At 45.5% G+C, this 16,776-nt stretch overlaps 1 protein-coding gene and 1 long non-coding RNA gene across 29 annotated transcripts in view; one reads left to right on the forward strand and one right to left on the reverse strand.

Annotated features, from left to right (window-relative positions):
- The window catches only part of LOC104913234 (uncharacterized), a 57,032-nt gene extending 53,676 nt beyond the window's left edge, over positions 1-3,356 (reverse strand). For 23 of the 28 annotated variants that reach the window (XR_014886681.1, XR_014886680.1, XR_014886668.1 and 20 more), the window contains exon 1: positions 1-3,356. This is a non-coding gene — a long non-coding RNA (uncharacterized LOC104913234). The other 5 variants (XR_014886685.1, XR_014886669.1, XR_014886682.1 and 2 more) reach the window with 5 other exon arrangements.
- Positions 3,342-16,776, forward strand: part of DELE1 (DAP3 binding cell death enhancer 1) — a 21,425-nt gene continuing 7,990 nt past the window's right edge. The window contains exons 1-9 of the mRNA XM_085236909.1: positions 3,342-3,551; positions 3,640-3,760; positions 3,866-3,986; positions 4,341-4,478; positions 9,649-9,704; positions 11,187-11,280; positions 11,995-12,137; positions 12,907-13,065; positions 14,713-14,805. Coding sequence (XP_085093035.1) covers positions 3,442-3,551; positions 3,640-3,760; positions 3,866-3,986; positions 4,341-4,478; positions 9,649-9,704; positions 11,187-11,280; positions 11,995-12,137; positions 12,907-13,065; positions 14,713-14,805 — 1,035 coding nt within the window. The 5' untranslated portion in view covers positions 3,342-3,441. The remainder of the gene's footprint in view (positions 3,552-3,639; positions 3,761-3,865; positions 3,987-4,340; positions 4,479-9,648; positions 9,705-11,186; positions 11,281-11,994; positions 12,138-12,906; positions 13,066-14,712; positions 14,806-16,776) is intronic.

Below are 16,776 nucleotides of genomic sequence, written 5' to 3' on the forward strand. Positions count from 1 at the left end.
CCAAAGACCACTGTGAGACAAGAGGAAACAGTCCCAGCACACAGGGAATGAAGTTCCAGTGGCAAATGTGTCTTAAAGAAACAACAAGGATCTTGGATAGGTTGGTTTTGCCCAGACTTTAAAGGAAGACTGATATTAATGAGTATTTAAACCAACAAATAAAAGAGTGACTTCAATTCTAAGGCTTTTGTAAGATCTGAGAATTTGTATGACCTCTTAGAACTTCAATGTTTGGTTTTAGCTTACTTTCTAAAACCAGCCTGGTTTCTTCTTTTCACCAAAATAAATATATTTCTTAAGGAGCGAAGTATTTATTTTCTTTAAATTATTATGTGATAACAAACCCAGATCTCTCTGCCTATTCAGGTCACTCGGTGGCCTATTCCACAGACCCCTATCATCTGAGCCCAGGAATCCAAGCAATTTTGCATCTGATTTATAGCCCATTTATCCAGCCCGTACCTCACCAACCTGGTAAAGCAGGACAATGGGAGACAATGTCAAAAGCCTTGCTAGAGTTAGCGTACACAACACATGCAGCTCTCTGTTCACTGAGCCTGTCTAGTCACAGAAGGCAAACAGGCTGGTGTGGCACAATTTGCACCTGTCAAACTCACAGTGGCTGTTCCCAGAACCTTCTTGCCCTTCACATGCCCAGGCTTTCCAGGGAAAAGTGTGCCACCACCTCTCCAGAGACTGAGGTTACGCTGACTGCTCTAAAACTGCCCAATCCCTCTTCCCATCCGTCCTGCATGTATGCATGATATTTGCCTTTTTCCAACCAACAGAAACCTCTCCTGAATTACCATGACTTTTCAAAGCGACCTTGCAATGACACTGCCTACTTCCCTCGGCATCCTTGAAGGCAAGGAATAAAATCCCACCACCTACTATCAGAAAAGCTGTAGTCAGGCACTCCGGCACCTGCAGCAATTCCTCATGGCTTATCACCTTTGTTCCCCACGTCCTTTCCACTCTCTCACTGCAAGGACACAAAGCAGCTGACCTGAGCAAGCACAGAACACACAGCCCTCCTGCTTGCACAGTTCAGTCACATCACTCCACCACCACATTCGCTCCCTTAGCCACGTTACCCCACACCAACCTTGGCTATCTCCACTTGATTCTCACTGTGGACAGTCCCCTGCCTCATTGCTCAGAACCTGTCTCATCTCCTCTTCATTCAGCTATTTTCCTTTCCCAGAGTAGAAGCCATAAATGCGCAGCAATTGCACAACTGAAGTTGTTCCAACTCCTGTGGCATCCTCATGATATGAATCAAAACAGATTAGCTTTGCTATTGACTTGCCAGTTGCAGAAAAGACAGAGTATCACACACCAGGCAGCTGGGGACTTGAAAGAAAACTAGGATAACAGCAACAATAATTCTGTGATTAGCTGAGATCTTGGATAAACCCATAGCAACAAAGAAAGTGTACGTTTCTAGGAGCATTAATTACTGATACTACATTGATGAGAGAGAAAATTATGGCAAGATTACAGAATGGAGGTGCTTATATTTCTATTTTGCATCTAATTTTCATCTCCAAACAAACTTAGTAGCTTGGGAAATACATCTAGTAACATTATAGGAAGACAATCATAACATCCAACGTTTTCTACAGATACATTTACTAAAACAGATAGCTAAACAACTTTATAATTACAGTATCAGGACAGATCTGTAGAGAGAATGGTAAACAACGTGCCCCATATGATACAACAAAAAAAGAAAAAGAAGTATGAAGAACTAAAGGAAATCTAGTGGTTGGATAAAGCTTTCAGGATGACAGCAGAGTGATTCCATATCCCCTTAAAAGCCACATTCAGAGCTGAACCTTGCAGCCATCTACGCAGACAGCAGGAATAATGCTGAACAAGAACTACAAGTTCATAACAAGAATTACCAGCAAAGGGAAAACCATATTCTTGAAAAAGAGACAAATTGCCAGAATGACCAAGAATTTATGTGCCTACAGAGCTAAGAAACAGATATGAAAGTGCACCGTTCGGCTGCAGTGAGCACAGGAGCAGCAACATTCACGCTTCTGAAGGAGTCTACCAGGGTAAGGAGAATAGGAAGCACATCTATTTCTCACACTGGTGCTGCTGATTGGGAACTCTGCCATCTCCTGCTGCAGCACAGCTGAACCAAACACAGCAGTACGCAGAGCCCAGGACCCTCTGTGAGCACCTCCATCACTGAGCCAGGCTGTGGGCTGATAGAGGTGCTGCGGGCTCACTTCATGCATTATTTCATACATTTCCATTCTCCAGCGTTTCATGTATTCAATTTCCCCACTTATGAATGTTCATAACTAATCAAACCACTGATTGCAGGATTACTCAAGTTTCTGATCACACCTGACATGACCTTTTTCATAGAATCATTTGAGTTGGAAGGGACCTTTAAAGGTCATCTAGTCCCACTCCCTGCAATGAATGGGGACATCTAGAGCTCCATCAGGCGCTCAGAGCCCCATCCAGCCTGACCTTGGAGGTCTGCAGGGATGGGGCATCCACTGCACCTCTGAGCACTCTCTGCCAGTGCCTCACTTCTCATAAAAACATCTTCCTTGTGTTCCATCCACTCTAAATCTCCCCTCTTTTAGTTTGAAACCATTTCCTCTCATCTCATCACAACAGACCCTGCTAAAGAGTCTGTCCCTTTCTTTCCTACAGCCCCTTGAGATACTGACAGGCTGCTGTATGTCTCCTCAGAGCCCTCTCCAGCTGCACAGCCCCAGCTCTCAGCCTGTCCCCGCTGGGAGGTGTTCCAGCCCTGGGATCATTTCTGTGACCCTCCAACAGGTCTGCATCTTTCCTGCACTTCTCCTTGTGCAACTGAACCGTAGCCTGCCCAGATGCTGTCTCAGGCCCTCCCGCATTACAAATAAGGCTCTTTATGAGATGATTACATGCTATATTCGTGCAGTCTGTGGCACGCTTCGTGCCTTCTCCCGCAGGGACGCTCTCAGGCAAGCAGGAGACCTCTCTACCCACAGAGCCCTCCGAGGTGCAGCACAGCCGCCTGCCCCAGGGGATTTATCCCCCTGAGCTATCAGGGACCCCCCCCAGGCCCACATCAAACCATCCCCCTCCCGTCCCACTGCCGCTCCAGGCCCAGGTTCGCCGCGCTGTTCCCGCGCTGTGCCGAGGGGCGGGCAGGGCGCTCCGCTCCTCTCTATGGTAGCGCCACTCTATCCCCCCCATCCTCACGGCCTCAGACCGCCCGCATCCCCTTCCCGCTGCCCTCAGCCCTTCAGGACTCCTCTCCCTCTACAGCCCCACGCAGGAGCTGTCGCCGCAGCCCCGCGGGAACACACACACACACCCCGCCCCCCGAACGTCCCCGGTGTCCCACCCTCTCTATGGCCGCGAGGAGCCGCTCTGCTCCGCGGTCGCCGAGCGACGCGCCCTCTCTATGGTCCCACGAGCGCCATGTGGCGGCTGCTGCTGGGCCGCGGCGGCCTCGCGCGCTGCTTGCCGCTGCCCGCCCGCCCCGCGGCCGCCGCCGCCCCCGACTCTGCCGACAGCCGCGGCTCCACGCAGTGAGTGCGGCCCTCGCTCGCTCGAGGCGGCGCGCCCCGCCCGTCCATCGAGGCGCGAGGGCCGCCATCACCGCCTTGTGTTTTGCAGGTGCTGCGGTGCACCCGGCTGTCGGCACGGCGGGGCCTGCCATGGCCGCGAGCGTGAGGGACGGCGGCAGCCGCTGCCCGGCCTGCTGCCGCGTTACTCCGTGCTGGACGCCGTCACCTGGGTGAGGAGCGGCTGGGTGGGCGGGGGACGCCGTGCCCTGCGGGGAGCCGGGTCCAGAAGTGCTGTGGGCTGGAAACTCCCCTGACTTGTGTTGTCTCTATTTCAGGGAGCACTGGCCGCGCTCCTGCTGCAGCTGGTCAGGCAGATCTCGTGGCTGCGATCGCTGCCGGACGCCAGGAGGGAGCCCAGGCCTCCCTGGTTGCCCTCGCTGCCCGCACGGCACGCAGGTCAGCAGCGCTGGGTTGGGAGGACCCGGCTGTGGGCAGGATTTCTGCCTCCCGACAGCTCACATCTCTCGTGCTGCTGTCAGAAGCTGACAGGCAGTTTTCAAGTTCTCTGGAGGGATCGAGGGCTGGTATCTGCTCGGAGAATCTTACTCTTTCTTACCTGTTTGATGCAATCCTGCATTACATTCTGCTTCCCATTATATTGGTCCTCTGATCTGGGCCTTACCCCGTGAGCAATCCTGCTCGGCTTTATTGCCAGAGCAGAGAAGGCAACTAGAATAGATAAGTTCTGCTTTGCCTCCTAGAACAGAGGCGGCGTGGCTCATGGGAACTGACTTGTGTTCTGTGTTTCAGTGGTGCCTGATGCCTCGGCCGGCCTTCCCTGTGCCCAGCTGGGCCCCTGCTTCCTGCAGAAAGCAGAGGTTGCACCAGAGAATTCATCCTCAGACATCCCCTCAGGGCCAGGAGAGAGGCAGCTGTGGGCAGAAGAAGGTATGTGCAATGTGCTACAGGGCAGGATGCCTGTAGCAGAAGGACTTCAGAGTTTTCCTAAGGCAAAGCTAGGACCCAAGAAGCATGTAGCCATTTCTTGAAACATAGAGGAGGGAATGGAAAGAGAGAACTCTGGAGTGATGAATCAGAGTCCAGAGACAGGGAGAAAACAGCTCCTGAAGGCAGGGATGAGCCCATGGTATAACTGTGCAGCAGTATTGACTTTCCCAATGTTGGTCTGCCTTTGTGACCAGCATACAACATCCAGTTTCTGTTCTTTTATTGTGGATAGACATTTGTAATCAAGAGTTATTCAAGAGAGTATTGCAGAGTGATCTGAGAGGCTCACTATACAAAATGATGCTAAGGGAATTATTTTCTTCCAGGAGTATGAAAATGAGTGCTTGTGCTGCAGACAGGGTGGTGAGAGGGGATATTAAAGGAATCCTTATTAAAACAGGTCTTACAAAAACAAGAAAATATACTTTTTAAAAAGTAGCGTCATCCAGGAAAATGTGCCCTAACATCTAAAACATTAAGTCATATCAAGGAAGGTCAGATTAAGCCTACAATACATTTATTCAGTAGATGTATAAGTACTAATAGTAGCTTTTCAGGAACGTATGATTGTGGTGTAGATGAGACACATTAAATAAACAGCTCACAGATGTTAGATGATGTAACATGTTGCAAGAAAGGTCAAGGGGGTTCCCCGTTCATTGCTTGCTTCTGTGCTGATTTAAGCTACTGCCCATCACTGCTTATCAAAGCCATCTCCTGCCAGAGGTTACCATTCCCATCAGTTGGCAAATGGAGCATTTTGTTTCCATGTTCCTAATTAGCTCCAGGAAAACAGCCAGGTTAATTTACCTAAACTGCCAATTAGACTGTTTAACCCATCTGCTTTTGCCTGAAGCGTATTAAGAAGCATTCAGATACACTGCCTTGCTGGCAGATGACTGGACATGGACCTCTGGGAGAGGTGGTGGGGGATAAGTGGAGACAGGTCTGTCTTCACTTGGCACAGTTGGCAATGAATGTGTGTCTATATCTAACAGTTTCCTACTGAGAGTCAATTGGGAGAGCTTTTAGGCAAACTGACAAATTGAACCGTGACAAGTCACTGAGGCCACACGCTCTTTGTTCACATGTTCTCTGGAGGCTATGAAATCACTAAGTCTCTAATGATGGTGTGTAATCCAGAGCTGAAATCTGCTGTATGACCAGACTGAACACTGACGAATTAAACACTAGCCTTCGAAAAGCAGGGTTGTTTGTGCCATGAAACTGCAAAAAATGTAATTATAGTGTGATAGAAACTGTATTATAGAATAGAAATGTTAGGTACCTGGATGAGTGTACTATATCAAAGGTCTGGAAGGGCTTAGGAAGCCATTTCTCTGACCAGCTTGCTCCATTACCTGAGTCTTAACAGAGAACAGAGTTAGAGTTTGTAAATCTATTAGAGTTCTCTGGAGAAGTCAACAGGCATGTGGAGCAAGATTATCCAGCTTTTAGCTTTCTGAAAATCTTTCAACCAGGACCTAAGCCAAAGCTATCTGGAGGAATAAAGCTGTTGTGAGGGAAGACAGAGGGACTGCTCTTCGGCTAGAAATTCCTTAAAGCGTAAGAAATGGCTTTCATGATGGAAAGCCATTACCAGTGGATTCCCCTAAGTGCTTTACAGAAACCTGTTCTGCTTAGCAGAGTCAGCAGTGATTTGGAAAAAGGTGATGCGTGAGGTGACAGGAGAAGCAAATGAATTACAAAATTATTCAGGACAGTCAAACCTAAAAGTCACAGCAAAAGATTGGCAAAGGACCTAAGAGAGTGATCTCAAGGTAGGTTGAAGGAGTATTTGCAGGGAACTGTAACTGTAAATATACATACAGAGTGAAGAGTCTCAAATTAATGATTGCATTGGAACTGTTAAGTCAGTGCTCACAGCAGTGAGGTACATGAAATGTTATTTATTGCAAAGGAAGGAGCTGAGGCCAAAACAGTATCATAGATCTGTGTAAGTGTAACATAGCTGCACCTTGAACAATTTAGGAAGAGCACTCTGTCTTAAAAAACAGTAACCAAAATGGCATAGATGAGGATGAGAAAGAGCAAACTGTAAAGAGAGACTGACTCTTTTGCTTTAAAGTAGTGACAAAGACTGGTAGGCAGCAGAAATGTGCTACTCTGAAACTGCTAGAAACAGGTACTCTGTTTTCTTGAGTGGCAAAGACCTTTGTGATGTATACAAACATCCCAGCTGGGCAGATAACCCATCCCAGTTTTAGTGTAACACAGTAGGATAGAATCTATTACTTTAGAAAAGAAAAAAAAAACCCAAAAAGTGTGTTTGAAAAGAAATCTTGAGGAAATCTGTTGAAAAGTTGCTTAACATATAATTCCAAGTATTACTGTCAGCAAGTTTTGAGGTGCATGATCACATCCTATTTTTTCATCCAATTTTTGTCTCGCTCAGAGCTTTTCTTTCTGAAAGTTAAAGGCATGTAGTGCAGAAGCAGGTGATTACAGCCATTCTCAGTGGTACAGCAGCTGAATGTTGCCTTGGGGAGTTGTTTTTTACCCCTGACAGGACTGTAAAATTTGTTATTTCAATTCTGAGATTACAGGCATTTCCAAAGTGTGTTTTCATTTCAAAGCACAATGAAACCAATTGGAAACACTCAAATTTTCCATGAGGCAGAAATCCTGGATTGTGGCCAGCTCTTGTTGTGAATTAGTTCCTGTGAAGTGTTTGGATGTTTCGTTGTGAGCAATCTAGACTATCTATGAGAAGGTTAATAAATCTGCATTTGGAGTTAGCTTCGAGTAACATTTGGTAAGTGCAGGATGAACAGTGGGGAAACACAGAATATTTATTAGCTGTAAGATCTCATGGGGGAAAAAAAAAAAGGGGTACATAGTCATGTTACATCATAACACAGATTAAAAGGGGTAGAAATACTGTTGCACAGAAAATTCTAATCTCAATTTGCTGAAGCAGAACAAGATTCTGTGCTGCTTGGGGGTGCCTTTATTTCTCCACATACAACTGAAGGAACCTAAACAACGTGTTAGATTGTGTGCCTGGTTTGGAGAGGGCTGCTGTGAGACAAGTTCTAAGAGTAATGATTTCCATGAGGTGTTTTGATTTGTGGCTTGCCCAGCTTCAAATGAGACTTCCAAGAGAATTCATTGATTTAATCCATCAGGAGATAGGACTGAGTGTCAGGATTGACTGGTCCCTCTGTTTTCTTCCAAATGATCTTCTGATCTCTGGGAGTGGCAACTGTAGTCTGGGAAGATTACTGGGATTAGATTTGAGGAGAGACTTCCAGTTGTGGGGAGGTATAGGATGTATGGGATGCTTCTACAGTCTGATAATTTTCTGAGCACATGAAAGGATTAATGTTTTTTAAATGAATGGTTTGGACATTTTTTTAATACAGACAATTTATTTATTTTTTCACAAGACTTACTGTTGTTTAAAAAAAAAAAAACAACACCGAACTACATCATGAGGGAGATACTGACAGAAGATTGAGAGTTACAGTGAGGAAGATCAGATCATTTTATGTTTGATCTGAAAATAAATGTAAAGTACAACTAATAAATTTGCAGACTATATTACTTTTGGTGGAATGGTGAACTGAACTTGTGTTTGCCATAGTGATCTTGCTTGTTGGGTGAGTGAGACTTGTTTAGATAAAATACATTCTAATACTGCCAGAGGGGAATTGTTTATCCAGGAATAATGAGGCTGCAGCTGGAAGGCAGGTCACAGCTTCATGCCCTACTGTTTGGTACAGGCACTAGAAGAAGTGATCTTGCCTGTCCCATGCTCACTTCTGCCCCTGTTGCCAGCACAGGCGTTTGCAGAGCCATATGGTGATGGCAGTCCAGGCTCCAAAAGACTTCTCACTCTTTTTAGTTCCCTGCTCTGCAGCCATGCAGCTTGAAAAGGTGATGGGAAGATGTGGGGAGGACACAGCTACTTCTGCTAGCAGCACCAGCTTAAAGTGATCCCGGCTTCACCACCTGGCGTTAGGTGCCCAGTGGGACATGGCTGCTTATGGTGATTCAGGTTAAAAAATAATTGGCCTCAGTCAAACCTCGCTGTTCGTCCTTTTTGCTGGAGGTCACTGTACTCTTGGAGCAGCTGGCATAAATGCTTGTGTAATCACTTCCAGCACGGTGCTGTCGAGAGCAAAGTGCCTGAGCTTTTGTTGTAGATGCTTTCATTAGATGATTCTGCTTGAACTCAGACAGATAGTGGCTAAACAGGTGGCTGTGCCACCATCCTTGTGAGGGCAGTGATGAGTAGGTGGGGTGATAACGTGAGCCTGCAAACAGCGCAGCCAGAATAGCGTGTCTGATCATCCCCTTGCAGAAGCAGGACTGTAGACTGCAAGGAAAATTACCTGGAAAAGGAGCTAGGGTAGGCAGGCGCCTAGGCATAAGATCTCAGTGTGATGCTGTGGCCAGCAGGAACAGAAATATGATTCTGACACATGCAAACTAGGCAGTTATGAATTTGAATAAGGAGGCAATTTTATCCTTTCCATGACACTGGTGAGAGTGTCCTCACTTCAATAACAATGTTGAAATTTCAGGACTAGTGGCAAAAAAAAAGTCATAAAATTAATCAGCTCAGGCAGAAAAGTACTTCAGTTGAAAGATGTGAACAGCTCAGTCTGTTTAGAATCACAGAAAAGAATCAAGAGGGGTTGATTAGTTGTAACAGGACTTTGAAAAAGAGAATGGGCTTTTTAGTGAAGAGACAAAAGCCTACGAGAGCGAGTGACGGAGAGCAGAAACCAGATGTATTTTAATTTGAAATGAAGTACAGATTTTTAAAGCCATGATTACGAGGTGCTGGAACAAACTTTCCAAATAAGTGGGAGACTGTCTTTTTGTACCAGCAGGTCAAGATTGGGCCCTTTGTGGAGGAGGTGCGTTAGCTGGCTGCAGAATCCAGGGCTGCATTCACACGGTGCTTAGTAATTGTGATAGCAAGGTCAGATCAGTCACAGTTCCTTCTGTTGTCAATGTCCCTAACTGGGCACACGATCAGTAGTCTAGGAAAGAATTGAAGAGCAGAGAAAGGTATCAGAAGGAAGACGTGAATATACAGCCTTGCTTAACCCTGTTTTTTGTCCCTCTTTTAATGTAGGGGAGTTCCCAGTCCCTCAGTGCTCCAGCCTGAGGCCAGTTCCGCACAGTACAAAGGTAAGCTTTCATTTTTTCGTGAGCTCCGTCTGTGCCTGAGGCCCCTTTGCTACAGAAAAGCTTCTCAGTGCAACCCCAAGCAGAGCCTGAGCAATCCACTCACACGCAAGACTGCTTTCAGCACTGCATAACTGGAGGCCGGGAGAATGAAAGATGTGATGTGCTGCCCTTTAGCCAGAGCAGAGTTCCAAGAGCCACAAACTGACGTCTCTGTCCTTTAGAGTGTCTGTGTAACAGCAGTGCTAGTAAAGAAGCACTGGAAGAAAATGTGCCAAAAAAAAAAACACCAAGTAGCACCAGTGTGGTATATCTGCATTTTGATGCTATCATTCTCTAGGTGTCTGTGTACTGTTGCTATTTTGGTTTTCTCCAGGCAAGTCTGTGACTGGAGAAGGTGGTGTCACCCCTCCCAAAGCTGCAAATCAAGACTGAGACTTGTTTGTTAGAGAGAGGAGAGACTTTGTGCTCAAAGAGGGTATATCAGGTTGAGTCATGAGGTTGTAAATCATATTATTGTTTTTGTTGTGATTAAGCCTGTTAATTCCTTGCAATCCAGAGCTCCCCATTTTAAAAGTCAGTCTGCTTAGCAATTACTCAAGGACACTCTGAACAGAATGGAAATATATTCAGCAGTTAACAAAGTGAGATCCTCACTGATGTGAATGCGACCTCCTCTAGCAGAAAGGTTTTCACTTGGTCTGCCCAGGGAGGTGAGAAATGAGCTCCCATCCATCTGCAGGGCCATGTGCAGTGGGACGGGTCTCAGGAGGCTCTCTGGAGAGGAGATGAGTCGGTCTGTGTCTTGTCCTCCTGTGAGCAGCTCGAAGTGCTGGGTGAGCTGTAAAGCTCTTTGGTGGCAAGGGGCATTTTTGCAGTGTGACTCCCCGTGCAGAGGCATCTCAGCTTATGTGCAGTGTGTGCTGCTGCCGCTCGATGGCACTAAATTTGTACTCAAGCTTGGAAATGAAAGCTGCAGGCCAGGCTAATCCTCCCACCTCCCAGAGCTCCAGTGAAGTTAAAAATACTGTTCATTACTGAGGAAGAGAATACATTGTTTCTGCAGGGTTTTATTAAGGAGACTGCAGTGTTCAGTAAGCTGTCAGTGTGGGCTCAGCTTGAACTGTGTAAAGGATATATGGGTATGTCAGTGCGTGTTTGACAGAGAGAAATGCAATTGTGCACTGATCTTGGAGGGCAAATGAGGGCGAACCTTACTTTTGAGGAGGAGAACTATGTGTGGCATGTTAAATTCTGATATGTTCTAATGATATCTGAGTGAGTACACCAGGCCCCCTGCTCAGAGGTGAGCAATGTCTGTGTAAAACAGGGAGATGTTTGTGTGGATACGTGACACCAGATTACATCACCCTCTTGATTTACTACAGGACAGTACAAATATCAGATTGCTCCATTTCCAAGAAGAATCTCTTTTAGGGTTTGTATGTTTTTGCTGTCTTATAACTTTCTTCTTTGACCCTGCAGGAAAACCCAGCTCAGCGAGAGCATTTGGAGGAAGCTGCTTTTCAGTTGCAGCAGATTTTCCGTGTTGATATTTCCATTGCATTCAATATCCTTGGTAATGTGGACTTGGGTTTGTTTTGTCCTTAAACCACACGTTCCTCTTTTTGGAAGGCCTCCAAATGGTTGCAGGCCTTATGTGAAGGCAGAGATGGCATATACCCAAACTGAAGCCTTCTTTCAGCAATTTCAACTATACTTTCAGAGATTTATTGCCCTTTGTCTCATCCTGCCACCTGATTTATGTCAGCATTTTTAAATCCAGGCTTGGTTGAAATCTGCACTGTTGTCCTGACATCTGTATTTGGAAATTAAGTCATCTCTGTCCTTTTTGCAACATGAGCTGTCCTATCTTCATAGCTCTTTTTTCATTGTCTGAGATCTCAGTCTTCCTGGCAAGCTGAAAAAGCAATTGCAGAACTGCAACTCTAAGAAGAGCTGAAGGAAGATGTAGTGATCTAAGAAAAAACTCCCTGCCCTACATACACCACTAGTTGCAGCACTAGAAAAGTAAACTGCTTCTCCATTAACCATATGCTGTGCTAGTACATGGTCCTTCTTTGCAATGAGATCAGAATAGTTCCTAAAATATAGTGTTGCTGTTTTCCCTGTGAAAACTTTGACTGTGTGGGATGGGGGCTGGTGAGCCTGCTAGGAGTGGGCCAGACCACTTGGCATGGGGCAAGGATGGTCAGTAGCTCTGGGGAGTGTCTGCTGCATTTGAGACTGCATTCTGCTCTCTTCCTCTGTTTTCACACCATTTTCTTCCCAGGGATTGAAAGTATGAGAGCAGGCCATTACCAGATAGGCTATACCTGCTTCAAACTGGCAGCAGATCGAGGCTACAGCAAAGCCCAGTTCAATGTGGGTCTGTGTTATGAGCATGGCAGAGGCACAGAAAAAGACTTGGAAAAGGTATCCAATGCTTGTACAGTCGTGTATGTGTGTGGCACGCACCATGGAAGCGGTCTTCATTGGGTGTGCAATCACTTTTCTCCCTTTGAATGGGTGTGACAGTCTCCAAAGTCTGACTGGAAAATGCTGGAAATAATATAAGCTGCAGGTTGCAGTGCTGGCTTCAGTATCGTAGATCCCCTTGGAGATGTGCTCCTGAAATCCCCTTTCTCATAGCTGCTGAGGTCTTGTTGCAGGTACACAGGCTGTGCCACTAGCAGCTGCAAGAGTACCCAGGAGAAACCTGTCATGTTGCTGTATTTAAAACACCACTGCACATCCAAGCATTTCTTTACATCATGAGCCTTTCAGTTTGGCTACCTTAACTACAGCCTGCCACCTAGTGAGTGCAGCCGTAGTCAGCATCCTTCTGTACCCGAAAAGATCTGCAAAGGCTGCTTGTTTTGAGTAATTGTGCAGATCCCCACTGGCGTGAAGTAAGCTTTGGTATTGATGGCCCAGTGCCATAGCCCTCAAAACTCGGAATTTTGACTAGGAAGGCAGAGGTGGTTAGAGGGCTCTTGTACAGTGGTAGTCCACTGTCTCACTTGAACGACCTCATGTTCTTCAGCAGTGAAGAAGGACAGTGTGGGAGGGTTGCCAGGGTAAGCATGTGCAGCTTATGATAGTCTGGACAGAGAGGTTAAGCTTGTCCTGGCCAGAGGGGAGTCGCATCATGTTTGAGGGCACGTATTACCTGACTGACACAAGCATGTTTCTCTGTTTCCAGGCAGCTTTTTATTACTACCGTGCAGCCAGCAGCTGTCACCCCATGGCACAGTACCGCTATGCTAGGTGCCTCTTATGCCACAGTCCTGAAAATGAATGGCACAGGCTTCAGAAGGCAGTGACTTTCCTGGAGCAAGCAGCAGAGGCCGGACTTACAGAGGTTGGTGTCCACCACGTGCGAGTGACTATAGAAGCTGAACGTTTTCATAGGAAAGAGAACAGGTTTTTTTAGGACGAAAAGCAAAATTCTCCCTAAATACTCCTACCATTGCGTGTGTATGGGGACAGCCCTGCCTGCATATGCCGGTCAACAAGGTGCCCATTCTGTCAACAGTGCTGATTGTCTGTTTTCCTATTGGGCTTTTTGTTGTGGCTCTCATAAACCCGCTAAACAGGTTTTCTATATGCTTATGGGACTTCTGCCTGTTAGTAACGTGCAATTTCTGGTCCTATCATGTGCCTGAGATAAATACTCGCTTCTTAGCTTTCCTGGTTGAAGAGAGGATGCAGCCATAACTGATACCAACTATGTAAGGCTCTTTTTTAATTTACAAAAGAGAACAGAGTTTGATGCACCAATTCTTAGAGTCCTGTTAAGTGGCCCATTCTCTAGTGCCAGGTGGCAGCCTTTTATGTTCCATGCCTGGAGAACGTACAGCGTGGATGCATCAGCTGTCAGTGAACACAAGCTGCTGCATCCAAAAGATAGGGGTCTTCATGAAAGTAGATTTCAGGTTCCCAGAATGCAAAGTGTATCCCCAGTTACCACAGATCTCCACCACATCTGTATTTGGATCAAACATCATGTTCTGGCATACTTTTTACATCACTAAAAGCCATTCTCACCTTGAGGATTAAGAGCGGTTCAAACTCTGGTAGAATAATCTCTCCAGATCTTTCTCTTGCCTGCAGCCATTGTAGAGATAGCTTTCCAAAATATCTTTTGTTCCTAAAGTGCAAGGATCCCAGTTTTGCCCCATTTAGACTAGCCTATCATCCTGCTCTACAAGCATGAGTCTGACTGCAAAACTTCAGGATATGTATGACTCAGGTGCCTGCTTTTGAATTACATCAGCTCTGAAGCTGGAGCCAAACATGCATGTAATTGTCCTTTCCAATGCCTAGATTAGACCTGCAGCTTAGGAAAACTGACCTACAGTTGAAAAACTATATTTCATTGCCTCTCAATGGCAAGAGTACAGGTTGCTTTGGTGGAGGAACTTCTGTGAGATGCTTTGAGTAGGAATAGATCCTCATACAGTATCTCTGACTTTTCAGGATGATTCATCCTCATAGATCTGTGTACCCTGTCCTCCTTTCCCACTCTTTAGGGGATACATTTAGGCATGTGGCATCTTGTGTTATGAATGCAAGCCATTCTGGCAGTGACTGTATCTCATGTAGCACACTGTTCCAGGAAGTACATCTGCTATGTCTAACGGACAGCTCACGAGTAGGAGCCGTTCTCTGGCTCTGACTTCCACAGTACAGTTTGAAACAAGATTCTGGGTCTCATACTGTTAGTATGGTGGTGTTACTGTGTGTAGTGGAGTTTTGTAGATCAAATGGGATTTTTCATGATTATAATGACAGACTGAGTTTTTTAGGACAGCCTTCATTCTCCTAGCAAGCTCTGCTGTAATCACGATACTGTGCACGTGAGTCTCACAGGTGTCCCTGATGAGTTGCCAGAGATTATGCTCTGCTCCAGCAGCAGAGCTTTTACTGGCATTTGGACAACTTGCAAAAACAGGAGTAATTAAGGTGGAAAATCCTGGCTGATTTGTATCATGTGGTTTTGCTGCAGGCACAGGCTTATCTCGGAGTGTTCTACATGAGGGGGCTACAACCTAAGGAAAAGAGAGGTCTCAAGTACCTACTGCTGGCAGCAGAGAATGGCGTAAGTAATCCCTTTGTGAGCTGTGGTTGTTCTGACTTTGGGATTTTTGTAAGTTACAGGTGGTAGATTTCAGGGCTTCTTGAGGTGGGAGTGAAGTGACTGCCAGGACTTCACTGTGCTGTCTGAAAGGTCAGAGTGGAATACTGGCACACCCTGGGGAGGAAGCAGGCCCTGGGACGCACACCCTACAAAACATGAGCACAGAAAATGCCATACTAGGTTGGAGCAGTTCTTACAGAACCAGTGTTTGTGCAGTTTCCAACAAATGCTCCCCTTGCATAATTTTAAAGCTTTCCTGTTATGGAGCCTTTACACCTTTCCAGTCAAAATCTTTCACCACTGTATCACTGGGAGAATTTCATGTGTCTATCTTGAATCTGTTCTTCAAAATAAGCCCATTATTTCTTGCTTCCTATAGAGGGGATGAAAAAACTATTTCTGTTTCTTTACAGGGATCTTTTATGTACTTAAATACTTAAATCCCCATTCAACCTTCTCCTGTTGTTTCAGTTTCTCCTCACACGTCATGTTGTCTGGATCTTCTTTGTCTCTGTTGAAGTTTTTCCAAGTGACCCATGCTTTTTTGTGTGTTTTTTTTTTTTTGTTTTGTTTTTTGTTTTGTTTTGTTTTTGAAGGACAGTGCCTGACACAGTACTGCTCCTGTGGTCGTACCCATACTTAGAGAAGTATAACGTCTCATGTCTTGCAGCTTAATTTCTGCTTTCTTTATAGCACTGTGACATTGTTCACTCATTCTCAGATTGCAGTGTATTATAAGGAGCTAGGGTTTTTTCTTCTGAAGAACTCTTTCATTTTAACTTGAGTTCCTACAACTTCTTTGTAATGGAAAATAATGAATAACTTCCCTCTTCTGGCAAGCACTTCTGATTCTGTCAGCCTTCGGTATATCCTCTGTGAGTCACTTCTTTTGCAGGCTGCAGAGCACTAGTTTATTTTGTCTCTCCATGTAGTTAAACTGTAGTATTTCTTTAGTCAGTCTTTTCTGTATTTTTTCTAATTTTCATCCATCTTAAAATACATGGACTAAAACTGGACTCATGATGAAGGCATGCCATGGATATGGCATAATGAGATCCTCTGCTTAGTTCTGTATTCCTTTCTAATAGTTCCTAATGCTGTTATCCCATTTGTGATTGGTGACTTGGTGGTTTCAGGTAGATATCACAGTGATTCCCAATTTGTGTCTATATGCATTCCTTTGCATTTGTCAGCAGTTTCATCTGTGATTGCCTTGCCCACTCATAGTGTTGTGAGGTCTTCATTAATTAATTCTTAGTAAGTTTGATGACTCTTAATGACATTACATCTCTTGCAAACTTTATGACTACAGTTTTCACCCACTTTTAAGGATGCAGATATTAGACCAGTGGTGAGAATAGACAAGGATAGCCCCAAATGCTCAGACATCGTGTTCTTGATGGTTGATATAGTGTTTAATTCCAACTCTGCTAGAGATCTCCTGTAAGCTTCATAGATGATTTCTTCCTTCCAGTCTGATGCCAGATGCGTGTGCTGCACAAAATATCAGTGAATCATTTCATTAAATAGTTGATTGTCCTTTGCTGGATGCTGCTGCCCTGAAAGCAGAAAATCCAAGAGGTAACTGCTGGTCCCAGCAGTACTCCTTAGTAGGTCAGAGTTTAGGTCACAGCCAAGACAGTTCTCAGAAGCCAGTCATGTTTCCCCAACTCTGCTTCCCAGTGGATGTTGGCCACAAACGTACCACAGCCTTGTCTTTGATGACAGGCATATGTGCAGGATCCCTGGGATGTAACCCCATGTGTTCAGCTGGAAAAAATCCTCCATGAGTATGTTCAATTACCCTTGGCACCCTGGAGTGTTTCAGTTCAGTAGAACTTACGTTTAGTTGGCTAAAAGACTATTGGTTGTGAGTAAAGGAGAAATGGCACTGTTTAACTACAACTTAAGGAGGAGAAAACAAACACAAAA

Source organism: Meleagris gallopavo, chromosome 15, assembly GCF_905368555.1.
Source record: "Meleagris gallopavo chromosome 15, MGAL_WU_HG_1.1, whole genome shotgun sequence".
Taxonomy (NCBI): domain Eukaryota; kingdom Metazoa; phylum Chordata; class Aves; order Galliformes; family Phasianidae; genus Meleagris; species Meleagris gallopavo.